This window comes from Plecotus auritus (assembly GCF_963455305.1).
Source record: "Plecotus auritus genome assembly, chromosome: 13".
In the NCBI taxonomy this organism is placed as follows: domain Eukaryota; kingdom Metazoa; phylum Chordata; class Mammalia; order Chiroptera; family Vespertilionidae; genus Plecotus; species Plecotus auritus.
The window spans coordinates 7,324,846-7,341,928 of NC_137779.1; the positions used below are offsets into that span (position 1 = coordinate 7,324,846).

A 17,083-nucleotide genomic window follows, 5' to 3' on the forward strand; every position below is an offset into this window, starting at 1 on the left:
TTTTATTAAGTTGTATAAGCTGCCTTTAGATGTTGGAGATTAAACCTTTATCAGTGATAACATTTGCAAATATGTTCTCCCATACAGTGGGGTTTCTTGTTTTGTTGGTTTCTTTTGCTGTGCAAAAGCTTTTTATTTTGATGTAGTCCCATTTATTTTCTCCTTGGCTTCCATTGCCCTAGGGGCAGTTATCAGTGAAGAAGTTCTTTTGGCATCAGGTTTGTTGGTTTAAATGAGATAATGCAAATGAAGGGCACAACACCAGGAGCAGGCACTATTATTTTTAACCAGTGGCCTTTCTTTGCACATCATTTTGCACTAATACTATTTGACAACTAACATTTACAGAGCATTTACGATGACCAGGCACAGTGCTGAGCTGTGGGTTTCATAGGAGAATTGAGTCTTGGGTTGATTATATTAATAAGTCAGCCTTAAGTTTGGGAGTATCAGTACTCTTTTCAGATTATTGTGAAGACTGGGACGATGCCTCCTAAGAAGGGTTTAGTAGTATCCAACAAATACAAAGTACTCAACTAAAGGCACACTAACGTCAAGGGCAAGCCCCATTAGCCTTGATCACCATCACAAGGGTGAGAGGATTGACCAGAGTCTGTTTCTCCCTCCCCCATTTAGCCACATGTTTGGCGGCCAGCTCTTGCATCCCCTAGCCTAGACCAGAGACTTGGGCTATTCTGGAACAACGAAAGGACCCAGCAGCTCAAGGAGCCAGCACTCAAGAGTTTGATGGTTAAGGGGATTAGAACAGAGAAAACTAGTCAGACTGGCAGTTACCCTAACAAGGAGAAATAACCCAAAGGAAACTGATAATGCTATTTCTTGATGCTGGTTACAAGGATGTGTTTGCTTTGAGAAAACTCAACAACTTCTGCAATTAAGGACTGTGCATTCTTCTGTATGAATGTTACGTTACAATAAAAGATTTTCAATAGTGACCGCCCTGCTCCATTATTCAAAGCATAAATTCAGCCCTTCCCAATGAGTGTACCACACCTGGGTTACAAGCACAACAGGCCAGTCACCTGGGGCAGCAAGCAGCCTCATCAGCTTATCCCACGGGTAAGTAAAATACTATGGTTTTTGGTAAGACTAGGAGATCCTGCTCTCGAGTACCATCCAAACACCCCCCTTGTCAATCATACAAGTTTACCTCAAGGTTCCTCCTGTGTTCTGTGCTGCTGACTCCCGATGACCCCAAGAGTGAGTGATGGCCACATGCCCTATCCCCAAAAGCCCTGCTCAGCTCCTATTGACTCATACCCGTGGCTTCTTTTATGGAGTCAGTCCATCTCACATTGGGTTTTCCTCTTCTCCTGCTGCCTTCTATTTTCACCAGCATTACTGTCTTCTCCAAAGAACTCTGCCTTCTCAGGATGTGCCCGAAGCAGGACAGCTTCAATTTTGTCATTTCTGCCTCCAGCGATGTTTTGGGCTTAATTGGGTCTAGGACGCATTTACTCATCTTTCTGGTGGTCCAGGTATCAGAGAGCCCTCCTCCAACACCTTATTTCAAATGGATCCAGTTTTTTTCCTGTCAGCCTTCTTCACTGTCCAAATTTCACATCCGTACATAGTAATTGGTAATGCAAGGTTACCTATCTGAGGTTAATTTTATTTACTGAATTTTTAATCAGATTTTTTTATCCTCTCCAACAACGAGAGAGTACACTTCATTCAAGGGTCAACACCACTAGAATGCTCTTTATACACCTGAGAGTTAGTCTTCGACATCATTCCTTGTCTTACTCTTTAGAACAAGCAAATGTCTAAGTTCACCCCTTCTCTCTCCCCAATTTCAATCATTTATCAAGTCAATGGATATAACACAGACCACATGCTGGTTTTTTCTTTGAAAGTTTATTGTTATTTAAAAAAAAAAAGCCTATACTTTTTACATTTTTACATTCACCTCTCAGAACATATAATGGTACCAGGTAATGGTGTTATTTTATAAAAAGCCCACCAGCTGCTTGAAATGGCTGCAAGTTTTTTTTTATCATGTTCTGGTAATAAAGTGGTTTGAATTCTTTGGAAAAATTGGTGTAACATTAAATAAGTACCAATATTTCAAATTCCAAGATTAGAAACAAGATTTTTTAATCAGGAGGAAATTTAGTAAAATTCAAGGCTAAAGGAAAATGTTAATAGAAAAACAAAAGAACAATATTGTAAAAAATAGGATTTCCCCCCCAGGTTAGATTAAAAAAATTTGCAACCAACCCTCCCCCCATATTTCTCTTAGAAAAGTCATCCAATGCTGAGCACAGGGTCCCCCACACAAGTATATAAGTAGCTTGATTTGCAGGTCAGCCTCTGGGATCTTACACTGGCCCCAGTTAGAAGTTTTTTAAAAAACTAAGTTATGTTAGGTAGTTAGACATCCACAAATACTGGTATCCAAACAAATGAAAATATCCTGGTTTTGGTATGGCTACCAAAACATGGAAACTGTTCAAGAGGACACTGGCTTAGGGAGAGAAGGAATTGGAGAAATATACAAAACCCCCAAAAGGAGGTAAAATAAATACTAGGACACGTGGATAGCAAACACTGTGTACTTGAGGCAGATGCTTCGAGCCGAACACATGTATGAACAGGTTCTTGATCAGAATTACACATATCCAAGTTCTTCATCAGAAACACATACATACAGGTTCTTGATCAGAAGTGTCTGGAGCAACCTTTATCAAAGTATCACTTGCAGAAAATAGTTGAATTTGGGAACTCATCTGTGCCCTGGGTCTAGTGAGAGACAAAACTTTTATAATAAGAATGGCTAGCTGGGCTAAAAGCCAGCCCCCTCTTATTATAGGAGTCACAAAGTCTGTGTTCCCCTCTCATTCACTTTGCCCATCACAAAAGCCCCTCCATCTCCTAAAGAGTGTGCTCTTGCACTCCCGGTCACTGAAGGGGCATGGAGAGGTTGAAATGCTGATTTTTCAACTCTGGAGTAACTAAGTAAAAAACTAATAAATCTTCTGGGATCAGGAATATACTTTACTGTGCTGTATGTCACGTCTAAATCACATTTTCCTTCATTTTCACTAGGATCATGATTTTAAGAGTTGTGAGAACACTGAGGGCAAAAGGCAGTGATGGGGCCAAGACCATGCCTCCCCATGGCCTCAACACCCTCAAATTTACAGAAGAGAAAAGGCCAAAACGTCCAGATCCTGGTCTTCAAATAGTTACTTCACAAAAGCACAAAGGTGCCACCAGGCAAGGCAGGGAAAAAGGCAACTTGCTGCTCAATGCTGAATCCCCAACAGTTATCAATACAATCCTTTCCCCAAAAAATCAAATTCTGGTGTACTGTTAGGAAGACAAATTAATACAATCATTAAAACAAACAAACAAAAAAACTCTTTGATGGCAACACATACTAAATATATCTAAATTAATTTCCATCTCAGGGCACTAGATGAAAACCAGTACCTGCTATTATGGGATGTTACACACACCACAATGCCAATTCAGGCAAGAGAGAGAAACCCCAAACAACCAAGGCCGCCAAGAAGAAACAAAATGTGAAGCCCCTCTTTACTGGGGACTCGGTTCACTGAAGTCAACATCCTAATAATGGGAGGTCCTGGGGGCAGAGAACAAACAAAAGGCCCAGGCAACTTTTGATGAACAGCACTCTTTATCCTGTTTTTAAATGAAACTCCATCACCAGAATAAAAAAATGAAAAAAAATAGATTATAAATTAAATCAAAAATATATCTGTACAAGTCTTTACTCCAAGTCAGTAAGGTCTGGTCTCTGTCAAAGGCAGGACTTTGGAGGTGATTTACCTGTCATCACAGCCCCAGGACTTGCAACTTGTGTTGGGGTGTGTACATCGAGAGACAACACGAAGGGAATCACTTGAGACCAAGGGAGCTATGTACAAAGGTTTCCTAGGACATGTCAAGTCTACTAATTGCCCACAGAGATGCTAACACGTGCTCTAACCCCCAAAACTTGGTAAACATCATAAGGTGGCAACTAGAATATAAAAACCCCATAACCCAACAAGTAATTTCTCTCGTTGTAGGAATGAGGAAAAGGGAGCAAGGAGTGATTGTTGAGTGGGTTTAGTGGCAGCCAGAGCACAGCCTTCTGTCCTCAACCTGGGCCAGACCTCCTGGGCCAGATCTCCAGGAGGCTGCGAGTGCCAACAACAAGGTTCCATGGGTTTGGAACGGCCAATGTGCAATAATGGGATCAGTGACAAGACTGCAATTTGAATTATGAGTGAGAGTCTTTTGATAACTGCAGACTCTCATTCATCCATCTCCCTCCCAAACTTTAACAGATAACCCAGATAATCAGCCTGTGGCAGGTCTCTTCACCTACTGGGCGCAGGGAAAATTAACTGCAAATGAAACTGTCTGAAATGACCACTTCTTGTTTCCAGCTCAAGCTAGAACGACTGTGTGTAAATAAACCACTAGTGCATTAAATAACATTTAAAATATGGTATCTTCAGCACATTATGAATATGAAATGTCCCCTCCCCCCAGCCCCAATTACTTCAGTGCACATAGTCCCTCAGGCAAATTTTTCTGTTGTTCAGCCAGTGGAGTCGATGGCATATGCCAGATGTTCCACGAGGCATTTATTTCTCTGAGAAGGCTGAGAGCCAGCAGAATTAATCTCCTTCTGCTAGGACCTCTGCCCCAAGCTTCTGGGGAAACAATGAATTAGGCTCAACAAGGGAAATAAGTACATGATCCACTAATCAGATTCAAAACATGAAAATCCATTGTTGAGTGTATCTCTTCCTGCTCCTCTTCATGGTAGAAAGACCTAAAGATAATCAATAAAATAAAAAAATGTCCCTTCAAACTCAAAGGAAGCTTTGGGGGTAAAAACCACAAAGCCAAAAAAATAAACAAATAAGTAAGTTAAATTTCCAATATGCCTGAAAGTAAAATCGTCTTATGTGACTGATGACAGGCAGAAGTCGAGGAAGTAAAGAATGAAACAGAGATGGGAGCGACTGGCCACGAAAGTGCCTTGCAGAATCCACAACAGTGTTCTCCATAGTCCAAGGCCAAGGAGCAATTCCCAAGTTAAAAACTTTCTATTAAGAAGAAAACAAAACAAAACCAAAAACCACTTCAGAAAAAGGGTCAAGGGAAGTAGCGCACTGTAGAAAGTCAAGCCGCTGACCTCCGGCGGATCACAAAGAGCCCACGCTGAAGCTGGCCCAAGTAAATCCTCATCTTGGTGCTGTCACTGGTCTTTCTCACCCAGATCTGCAGAGAAAGAAAGAGAGAGGCTAAGAATGAGAAGTCTTCCAGAGCATAAAAATATTTGCATAAATTAGGTGTGGGCAGAAAACTGGCAACCTCTTCCTGTCAATTTGCAAGGACTTCGAAAGCACCTCCTTGACGTTTGGCCCTCCTAAAGGCATGCCTCTAGTGTAGACAGTTGGCATCAACCTTGAACTCATTTCTCCCAGCCATCTCTCTTACACCTTTAAGAAAATGGAGCCCTATACTCAGTGGACCCAGCATCAGCCTGTGGACTGAAGGGTCCCAGGTTCGATTCCAGTCAAGGATACATGATCCCCAGTAGGAGGTGTACAGGAGGCAGCTGATCGATGGTTCTCACTCATCAGTGATGTTTATTTCTCTCTTTCTCTCCCTCTCTCCCTCTCTGAAATCAATAAAAAAATATTTTTTTTTAAAAAAAGAAAGAAAATGGAAAGCACAATGATACTGCGTTCCATTTGGCTTTAATCTTAAGGGCTCTTTTTGATTTGGTTTGACTACAATGTTAATCAACATTCAAGATACACAGATTCATCACTTTCAAGCAAATTAGGAAATATTTTGACAGTCCTTCCCTCCAGACCATATCATTTTCCCACAGAGGAAATAGCATGTTTTGCGTTTCACAGCCAGACACATTCTTCTGTAGAACTGAGAATGAACCCTGCAGCAGGAGACTGCCCGAGCTGACAAGTGCACTCAGTAAGGAAGGAAGGAGAACTGGCACACCGGAACAAGGAGCTACTGTGGGCCAGACACTGCTGGTCAAGTTGAGCCTCCTCCACCTCAGACACTCCCCTCCTCCCCCCACAAAGTTAAGTACGAGCATCACCCCCCTTTTATAGAACAGCAAGGCTAAGTCATGTGTCCTATGTGAACTCTGGCATCTGACATCAAAGCCCTTGCTCTCCTCCACTAACCTAGCCCCTGACTCTTTTCATCAGTTCTCTCGTGTTTAATTAACATGCAATTAGATGGAGCCAAAAGCATTATTATTTTTTTTTAATCTGCATCACATATATACAAGTACTAGTTTACGGATATATATTCTCCCTCCCCTGCTTAGTTTTCAGGTTTTAAAAAGTTTATTCTCAGTTTCCTCTCAGTTTCTTTACTGTGATTATTTAGCAACAGACTTTATTTTTAAACCAGTGTGTTGAACTTTAAAGTTAAAGGCCTTGCATGAATCCGAACCTCTAAGGAACCATTTTTAACTAAAAACTGACCCCAAGGAGGGCTGAAATGAGAAGTCACCAACATGCTCAGATGTGCCCACCAAATCTGTACAAAGTAAAGTTATGCAAAGGCCAAGTAGCTCCACTGCCACTTAGGATGTGACCTGAAACACGAGCTGGAATACTTCCAAGAAGTGAGAAATATTTTCCTGTTCCCAGAGTTGCATGCCTCTGATGCACTGAGGCATCTCCCCTCCAGGAGACATGCCTCAATGTCACTGTTTCCTTGTCAGACCTCATTGACACTCTATTATGTCAAAGGGTGACAATCTTCAACACAGAGAGAGAAAAATCTAACTTGCATTTCTATTTTCCTGAAAAATCTTGAAGAGTCAGAGAGAACAGTGCACTACATCTGAAGTTAGGTTTAGGTACTAGGAGACCACACGCTAGGTACAGCAGTGCACATGGCCATGCGCAAAACTCCGATGTGAAATGACAACACTTGCTGAGCAGCAGGTGTTGTCTATTAGATCACCTGTTCTGGTTTTGACTTGGCTTGAAGTGAAACAGATCCTGAACCCAGAGAAGAATGACATTCATTTATCCGGAAGGGTCTCCCTAACTTCTAAGTAAACAATCATTATGCAAACTAGTCACATTTAAGGCATTTTCAATTCAGGAAGCTGGGAGAATAGAAGAGGCTTAAGTTATTTCATAATCCAGTTTCATTAGATTTGCTGTGCATTGTACAAAAGTTACAGAGGATAAACACATAAAAATCAATTTTGCTGCAGACATTTGTGGACTGATAAAAGATCGAGCCAATCAGCTATTAAAGTTTAAAACTTTTTTTAACTACTAATAATACAGGTTACACAATGCTGACACCCTCCTAATGAAGGGTCATTCGGAGAACTCACAGGCCAGTCATATCATCCTTGAGCATAACCCTCTCAGATAACTTTACAACCTGTCCCCATCCTACAGCGGTGATGTGGGGAGACCAACACCTAATTGGCACGAGCCTGGAAGCTCACTGTTCAGAGGCACAACAGGACATGTCAGATTGGAATAGCAGGCAAGGAGTAGTGTGTGGGTCAGATCAGACCAACATCCATTTATTGAGCACTTACTGTGTGCCAGACCCTGTGCCAGATATCTCGATACAACTTCACAGCACGAAACAAATCTATCAATACACATAAACGTTCTAGAGGAAGAACAGACATAGATGGAGTGTGCTCCACAGTCAGGTTCCATTCTCAGTGGATGGCTACCTTAAAAAGCAGCAGGATTTGAAAGCACAGAAATCAAACAAACTTGCCTTTTGTTCATTCCTGTTGTCTAACAAGTGGTTCCCAACTCAATTACTGCACAGGTAGTTCACAGATACCACAAGGAATACACTATCCACATATACTGCAGTCAAGCAAAGTAAGGAACCTTTAAGGGTGATTTTGCCTACATGTAGTTTCCGCTTGAAAGCGCTGAATTAGACTCTAACCCACATATAACACATGAGTCCACTGTACTTTCTCAGTGGCCCTCCCCCTGCAGGTTGTCACCTTTTGCTTTCCTGAAGGGTGAGGGAGTTTGGTCCCTACCTCATTGGCTCCGACAGAGCTGATCACACAGCTCAGTTTCTGGTTGTCCTTTGACTCCAGATAGATGGCTTGGCTCTTGTGGTACCTGCCAAAAACGGACAAAAGTTTATTCCTTTAACCACTTCATTGAAGTATGACTGAAATATAAAGAGCTGTACATATCTTATGAGTTTGGGGATAAGTACACAACCGTGAAATCATATCACCATCAAGACCATAGACATACAGGGGTGGACAAAAGTCGGTTTACAGTTGTGAGTACACAAAACCCGGTTTATTTTATATTACTATTTATTACTATTAACCTGCATTTGCCCACCCATGTATATATCACCTCCCAAAGCTTCATCCTGCCCTCTTTATTATGATTGCTTTTTTGTGGGCGTTTTGTGGTAACAACACTCAACATAAGATCTACCCACTTGAAAATTTTTAGGTATAAAATACAGTACTATTAAAGGCACAGATATTTTTAGGAAGAAAGGAAGGAAATATCACCAGAATAAAAAATGTAATTAAAGGATACTTAATTGATATTTGAGGACGAGTCTGGATTTCAGGTTTAATTTAAAGGCTTCCATCCTTGGGTTAGATTAGATGATGACCTCCTAATCTTCTAAGTTTAACTTATATTCCTTGGTCCCTTTGCAGCCAGGGAAGGGGGGGGGCAAGAAAAGGGCTATGAAATTAACTCTATATTTGCTTTTTAAAAAATATATTTTTTATTGATTTCAGAGAGGAAGGGAGAGGGAGGGATAGAAACATTAATGATGAGAGAGAATCATCGATCTGTTGACTCCTGCATGCACACTGGGCTTGTGCCCTGACCAGGAATCAAACTGTGACCTGTTTCATAGGTTGATGCTCAACCACTGAGCCATGCCCCATGCCGAGCTATATTTACTTTTTTATTTGGACTATAAGACACAGTTCAAAAAGTAAATTATAATTTTTCAAGTAAAACTTGGTTTCACCCCAAAACATTGAAGGCTGGGTAGATAAAACAATAGAAGGGCTTGAAAAACTGGTCTGTTATTTTGTATTTGTCCAAATAAATCATCAACAAGAATGAAGGCCAAATTCAGCCTTTACTTTGGTCACTCATTCAACAAACACTCATTAATCACTCACTGTGTCCTCTATGTTGGAGGTTGGAGGCAGACAGTGAACAAGGCAATAAGGTTCCTGCTGCCATGGAACTTCAAATACAATGGCAGCAAAGGAGATTAAATAATCACAACTGACCAGCAGTCACTAGGTGATGTGCACCAGAGTATCTAACATGGCCTGGTCAGTCAAGACAGTTGCTTTGAATGTAGTAGACATGACAGACACTCTCTTTTTAGCCTCTATATCTAGTCCCCTGGACTATAGTGAAGGACCACCTTCGACTTCTACAACCGCAGGGACAAGGCCGAGGATGAAAATGAGGAAGCCAGGGAAAAAGCCCAAATGGGACAATAGCAGCTGCCACAGGATGAAAGAGCAGCTGCTGGATTACAAAAGCAGCTAAACTGCTACTGGCAGCCCTGGCCTGGGCCAGTCCCTGTTCAGTCAAGAACATCACCGTTGGTTCATTCTGGCCACATAGATCTGGCTTAACAGACCCACTAACTCAAATAAGTTCCACCAAAACCAAAATGCATCTTCCAACAAAGCACTGCTTCTTATCATTATTTCCATAAGAGAAGAAAGCAGACTATTTTGCTGGCATAATAAAGTAATCTACTGCCAAGACAATACAGTAAAGGATGTGCTTCACTTCCACAATCAGCTTTTTCCAATCTAGGCTCTAAGCACTCTTTAACCTACTACTTAGGAGCTGAAAACTCAGGTTTCCAAGTCAAGTGACTTCCTGAAAACACCGCTAAAAGAAATTGAATCCTAAATACAATTAGAACAGCAAGAGTGGTTTAGATCCAGCTTCAAAGTGGCTTTTGGCCAGAGATTAATTGGTAAACTGGGTTAGGGACCTTCATTATGCTGAATACGTAATATTGTAAGGTTTGACTTGCACAGTTCATGAGGAAACTCAAAGTAAAGTTTCCCTCCCCCATCTGATCCAACTGCCCTGTATAAATGGTTAGAATAAAAATATAGAGGGGAGAACATGCCCAGCTATTCTATAGGGACTGTGATTTATTAGAGTTAAAAACACAAGATAATAGGCAACTAGCCTCAAGTCATTCTGATACTACTTTCTACATACTTTAATAAAGGAAGGTCATGGATATGGTGCAGAAGTATATTACTAGTGTGGAAACATGCTCAATATACTGCTAAATAGAGGAAAATAACTATGTCCATATGTTCTTGTGTTTGTAACAAAACATATGCATATTACATATGTATCATACACTCAGAAAAAACTGGTTAATTTATATATTAAAATGTATATTAAAATTTTATAAAAAACATAAAATTTAAACTAAGAATGGTATTCCTTTTATTGCACAGTTTTTTCAAAAATAAACAGGCATTACTTATATTAAAAAGTAAGTAATATTTTCTTAAGTCATAGTACTGGACAATACACAAATAAGAAAGATGGGGTAAAAAGAAAATTTAATGTCACAAATTTTATCCTAATGTCTGTTAAAGACACATTAACTCGGGGAGACTATTCAAACAATTCTCCTGAGATGTGCTCAGAGGCCAAACCCCAACACACCTGACTGGCTTAAAAGTGAACATCAGGAGTAAACAATGCAATCCAGTCTCTTAGCCCTGAGATATGGTCTGGGAGTTAAGTATCTGGCCACCTCCCCAGTGTGCCTGCTCTGGAATCACCAAATACATGGTGCTGGCTTGAATATCCATCACTGGTCACTATTTGCTCCTGGAGAACTGGCCAGCCCACTTCCAACCCAACTGATTCCCTGAAGCAGAGTTTCTGGGACCTCCAAGAGATACTTATGTGCCATATCATAATGGCCTTGGGGAACCATTACCCCTGGATATCAAATTTATTAAAACATCTGAATTCTATGAAAAAATAAAGTGCTCATGTAGGGGGTGGGGTATTTTAAAGATGAAGCTAAAAGTACATGACAACCTTAAAATACAAATTTACTTTCCAATTTCTAAAGACTAATAAAAGAGCAGGAAGAAATTAAAAATATACTTACACATAAAAAATGTTCAAAAGTAACATCAATTGAGCTACAGTAGTAAAAATGTACATTATCACTTTTTTGCCAATTAACCCATTTTACAAGCTACAACTCATCTCTGCTGAAAAAAATAACTTAAATAGCCTCAGAGGACAAGCCCCAAATGTCAAGCTAACTTTATTACTAATGGAAATTCTGACCTGGGAATCCCTGCAATTAAGCTCTTAAAGCTTTGCCACTACTGTTAAACCCAATGAACTAGAATCACCACTACTATTATGGAAGAAAGCAATTTCTTTAGAAAGGTGGGTCAAAAAGTGGGGCAGGGAGGGGGTAGAATTTAATTTTGTATCCTACGGGAATCCTCACATTAAGGTTTCACTTCAAAAGAAAAGACCATGTCACAGCTACTGTACCTCCAGGAGCCCCAAAATTAGTTGGAAACTGTTTTAACAGTGTTTTGTGTCAGCTGAAAGCTAGAGGGTTAAATCCACTCAATCAAGTGGGTGACTTCATTTCTGATTCACATTAGCAGCCCCAGATTTAATGTGAGGAGAGAATCAACAGTCTGCCAGCACCAGCAGTTAGTTATTTTAAAGTATCAGCTACTTTCACAGTACTTCCTAAGAAGGGTCATTAGTCCAAATCAAAATGTGAGGAAGACTTACAGCAGGATATAAAATGCCTTAAACGCAGTATGTATAAAACGAAGGCAAAGGGAAGATGCTTATCTTTCAAAACGAAATGTAGCTTGATAAGTGTTCTTGCCAAGATGGAAAGCCTGAATCACACTCATTTTGCTGAAGTCATTTAAAACTCAATGAAACATGTTTTGCCAGAAGTACTTTCGCCAAAATACTCCACACCATTGGAAAGAACATAAAGTGATTCAGCTGACCTCTCAGCCACAGGCCATGATGCTGAAAAAGAAAAATGGCAGCCTCCAACTGACAGGGACACAAAAGGCAAACAGCAGAGCCTGGTGAGACATGAGAAGCCGGTTCTTACTGGTAAACGTGGCGGCCAGGACTCCCATGAACACCTTCCAAATACAGAAGGCAGGGACCTACTGAAACAAATGTGTTTGAACTTTGACTGCCAAGGCCAAGTAAGAGAAACACACAGAATACAAAAGAAAACAAGTCTCAATATTTAACAGTAGAATAAAAGCAGCTTTAAATTCACTGAAAAAGTAAACGCTCCCAAAGAGTTTATTTTAAAATTTTCTGGCTCCATTATGAGAAAGACTGAAATTCCTTCAAAATGCTTAGGAGGTCTAACACAGCACCTGACCACTCTTTACATCATGAAACACCAGTCACTGTAGGTCCTTTCTTTATAAAAACAAGAATTTTATCTTACAGCATTTTTACCCTTAAGACTTGTCTCATAAAGTCGAAGGATTAAGCCTTAGAAAGAGGCAGATCTGAAGCAACACAATTATAAAATGAACATTATTTGAAAGATCACATGGCTTTAGGACTCACAGATCCATAAAAATGTTAGTGATAAACCTCATCATTTTTGAAGATGTTTCTTATGTGTGGGCTAGATCTTTAAAGGTTATTTGGTTTTCATAATTTGAAACATTTTTCATCGTATTTTGCCTCCAGTGTGTTGAACTGTTAGGGCCTGCCACCTAGTGGTGGTATGTTCCGGTAAGCAATATTAAGAAGATACAAGATTGCCAAAGAATAGCCAAATGAGAAGGGCAGGAGACACTAAGATCAGGCTTACAGATAGAGCAAGCCTTCATCATACACTGGGTAATTAACCCACTATAACTAATAAGCGGAACTTATTTATTTCAGGCATGACCAGATCACTAAGCATTTCTGCCAAGTTCGGGAGTACAATATTATTAAGGTAACTAACACAATGTTGGGTTTTTTTCTTTAAGAAAGCTAAAAAAATTCTAAGTAGCCATTACTCAAATTTTGGAACCTTCCATTAAATAAATATATTGAATCTCAAAAGGTCATTATATAGAGACTAGTAACCTGGTGCACGAAATTCGTGCACATTAAAAGGGGATTAATTAGAGGAAATAATTTAATATTGCTATTTGCCCTTTCTCTATAATAGAAGTGTCAGAGATGAAGTTAGTAAAATGTATATGAAAACCTTCCTCCTGTCAGAGTCTGGGGCTCACCATGGGACCCAGAGTCAAGTCCCCGCCCACCCACATGCACCTCAAAATCACGTGAGACACAGACCCGGCTGATCCCCCGCCATTGGGCTAAATCTAGACCCAGCCAGTCCCATCCTTGTCAAGCCCTGCTGGGCAGGGGGCGTAGCCTCAGGTCCCCTGGCTGGCACCAGGACGGGGGGCATGTCCTGAGGTCCCCCAGCCCAGACCGGGGCAGGGGGCATGCCGTGAGGTCCTCCGTCAAGCCCCTCTGGGTGGGGGGCATGGCCTGAGGTCCCCCGTCAAGCCCCACCAGGCAGGGGGGCACAGCCTCAGGTCCCCCGGCCCAGCACCAGGAGCGGGGCGCAGCCTCAGGTCCCCCGTCAAGCCCCGCTGGGTGGGGGGCACAGCCTGAGGTCCCCTGTCAAGCCCCGCTGGGTGGGGGGCGCAGCCTGAGGTCCCGTCAAGCCCCACCTAATGGGGGGTGCGGTCTGAGGTCCCCTGGCCTGGTGCTGGGGTGGGGGGAGCAGCCTGAGGTCCCCTAGCCCAGCACCAGGACGGGAAGCACATCTTGAGGTTCCCCATCAAGCCCCGCCAGGCAGGGGGCGTGGCCTGAGGTCCCCTGGCCTGGCACTGGGGCTGGAGTGTGGCCTGAGGTCCTACAGCCTGACGCCAGGGCAGGGTGCACTGCCTGAGGTCCCCTGTCAAGCCCTGCCAGGTGGGGGGCATGGTCTAAGGTCCCCTGTCAAGCCCCACAGGGGCAGGGGAAAGCGTAGCCTCAGTCCCTGCTGATTGCTTGTTAATGCTCCTTATAGGAACTTGGCCTCAGCTATGGGTGCAGCCACTTTTGTGATGGAGTGATGGTCAATTAGCATATTCCCTCTTTATTAGCTAGGATATTATAAATAGAGCATACAATAACCCAGGAAAACATCCTGCATATAACCAAGTAGAAAGGCAGAAGACTGCAAATATGTGTCTATCATCCTATATAATAAAAGGCTAATATGCAAATCGACCGAACAGTGGAACAACCAGTCGCTATGACGCTCACTGACCACCAGGGGGCAGACGCTCAACACAGGAGCTGCCCCCTGGTGGTCAGTGCGCTCCCACAGGGGGAGTGCCGCTTAGCCAGATGCCGAGCTCATGACTGGCGAGCGTAGTGGTCATGGCGGGAGCCTTTCCCACCTCTGCGGCAGCACTAAAGATGTACAACTGCCAGCTTAGGAGCAGGCCTAAGCCATCAGTCAGACATCCCCCCGAGAGCTCCGGGACTGGGAGAATGGGCAGGCTGGGGTAAGGGACCACCCCCCCAAGTGCACGAATTTCATTCACAGGGCCTCTAGTGACTTAATAAACTAAAAGTATGCCACATATGGACAATGAATAAAGGAATATATCAGAATTAAAAGAGCTGTGAAAAGGTGATAGAATCCAGGGTGACTTAATATCTAGCAGAATGCCTAGTTACAGAGCAGATAGTAAATGTTTGCTGAATGAGTAAATGTATGAACTTTTGAGGTTCTTTCATATTATTTTGCCTTTTTATTCCTAATGGCAATACTGGGGGTGTGAAGATTTCCACCAGTCTTCAATCTAAACTAACTATGTTTTAGGACACAATTCCCCCAAGAATGTTTCCTAGAACTCTCATGCAGCAGGATGACACAGGCAAAAGGGGCCCTCACCGCATAAATAACCTCTGCTAACATCTCAGAATGTTAGCAAAGATTATTTATTTGTGCATCAGCATAAACCCAGTCTACAGGGACATCACAGAAGATGTAAGGCTGCAAATTCTAGTGTACTAGCAGCAGCATGGAGAGAGAAAGGAGGGCCACCATCAGAACAACACGTTCTGGAAAAACACAGCCTTCAAAGATCTAACAAGTAGCATCAACCAAATGATTCCTGATACACATTTAAACGTTATTCCACATTTAGTACTACGTAAGTTAAGCAGCAGCCATGCTCTAAAACAACAACTGCAGATGGGCCCAGGTCTCTTTCCAAATGGTTCTTCTGAGATTCTTATGAGTAATCTGTGTTTTTCCATAACATACCTACCATCTTTTATCATAGTACAATTTGCCATCTTCTATCCGGGCTTCAAATCTCTGGGCTGGAGACTCAGCTGGTGTGGCAGGCAAGTGTTCGGGAGAAGAGGGGGATGCTGGAGGAACCAACGAAGTATTTCAATGACTAAGCATGTAACAAACATGTGAGTCCGCCAGCTAACATGCTTTAATTGAAATGCTATTAAAAGGTACTAATAATCATAATCATCAAGTCCTTACAGTTGTAATAAATGGGAATCCAATAAAATTCTTGTATAGTACATCTTATGATCCTCAAAGCAAACCTGTGAGGTAAGCAAGGAGAAGATTAACCTCACTGAACAGAGGAGAAACCTGAGGCTCAGGCAGGCTAAGGGATTTGCCCAAGGTCACTTAGAGTAGAACTAAAATCCCAGTGATCCACCTGAAGCCCAAAGGGCAAAAATTAGATAAGTCTTTTTAAATTTATAAAAAATGAAATAATTTCTAGAAATATTTATTACTCAGTGGAGCAAGTCAAGCTAAGACAGTGCTAGTAACTACGGTCGGTTTAAATGAACTAAATTCACACACTTACTCAAAGAACCCCTTTCCCCATCATGCCTTCAGACCCTCTCTGTGGACCTCAGGAGGAAATTACTTAAAAAAAAAAAAAGAAGACTCTTATTTTCTTCCCCACGATATGGTGAGTAGAGGGATGTGTGAGTCATCACAGTACTTGAAACAAAAGCCTTGCCAGTTCAGAGTTCCCTCTAACAGCCCAGCATTGACTCTCGAGTGCTGCTCTAGAAGGAACCACCGTGAACACTGGGCCAGCCTCTTCTATAGGCTGGGACTGGGGGCAGCTTGCAAGTTCCTGACCAGAACCAGTTCCTGAAAAGCACAGCAGTGGCTAGTGCTTAACTCCACAGAGCGAGTAATACTGACATACCCTTCTGGTTTCATTTTCAGGAGGGATGTGTACTTAAATATTATAGCCGATGCCCACACAGAAAGAAAACCCTTACCAGCCAACCAATCAAATGTCTCTTTTACAATAAATTTAAAGGAAAAGACAAACATATCTTGAAGATAGCAGGGTTTAAAAAAAAAAAAAATACCAGGAGAGGGTGCACTTAAGGTTCCCCTCAGCTTTCATGACTCCCTTACTAAATGTCAGTGCCAGTTTTATAAAAGAAATTACCACCACCCCCCCCCCCCCCCGCCCACCATCTTAGACAAATGATGAACACTTTATTTTTGAAAATGGCAACAATTCCCTGTCAGGTATTCGCATGCTTCTCCAAAAACATGATAAAAAACTGCACAAATGCCAATAATGTCATGCACTTACCTGGTCTCTTGGGTGACTTAAGCTGTAGAAGGAACAACAAAAAATCTTAGAGAAAATCACTTCAGATGCAACTTACAGTGTCAAAGGTATCAAATTGATTTAACAAGTAACACGTGAACAAAGTAAAGCTGAAAACCATATCAAACCTAAGATTCCAAAGAAATCAAATAAATCCAAACTGTACCTTATTTAACGTTCTCAGATCCTCCATGATCTGTTCATCCGTTAACAAGTAGTTTAGCTGGGGTATTGAGAGTTAAAGAAATGTGTCTGAAAAGCACGGTTTCCAAGCAAACAGAATTCAACAAAATGGAACCAGTATTTTAGTTTACAAAGTGTGATTACGCAACATGACATTTTTACAATGATAGTTTGTCTCTTGGA

General features: G+C 41.7%; 1 protein-coding gene across 2 annotated transcripts in view; it reads right to left on the bottom strand.

Annotated features, from left to right (window-relative positions):
• Positions 1–1,859: 1,859 nt before the first annotated feature.
• The window catches only part of SUDS3 (SDS3 homolog, SIN3A corepressor complex component), a 33,051-nt gene continuing 17,827 nt past the window's right edge, over positions 1,860–17,083 (bottom strand). The window contains exons 8-13 of one of the 2 annotated variants that reach the window (XM_080649958.1): positions 16,884–16,945; positions 16,700–16,721; positions 15,377–15,482; positions 8,066–8,150; positions 5,180–5,265; positions 1,860–4,813 (exon numbers count right to left, since the gene is read on the bottom strand). In XM_080649958.1, the coding sequence (XP_080506084.1) occupies positions 4,714–4,813; positions 5,180–5,265; positions 8,066–8,150; positions 15,377–15,482; positions 16,700–16,721; positions 16,884–16,945 (461 nt within the window). In that variant the 3' untranslated portion in view covers positions 1,860–4,713. Of the gene's footprint in view, positions 5,266–8,065; positions 8,151–15,376; positions 15,483–16,699; positions 16,722–16,883; positions 16,946–17,083 lie in introns of both variants that reach the window. The other variant, XM_080649959.1, reaches the window with a different exon arrangement.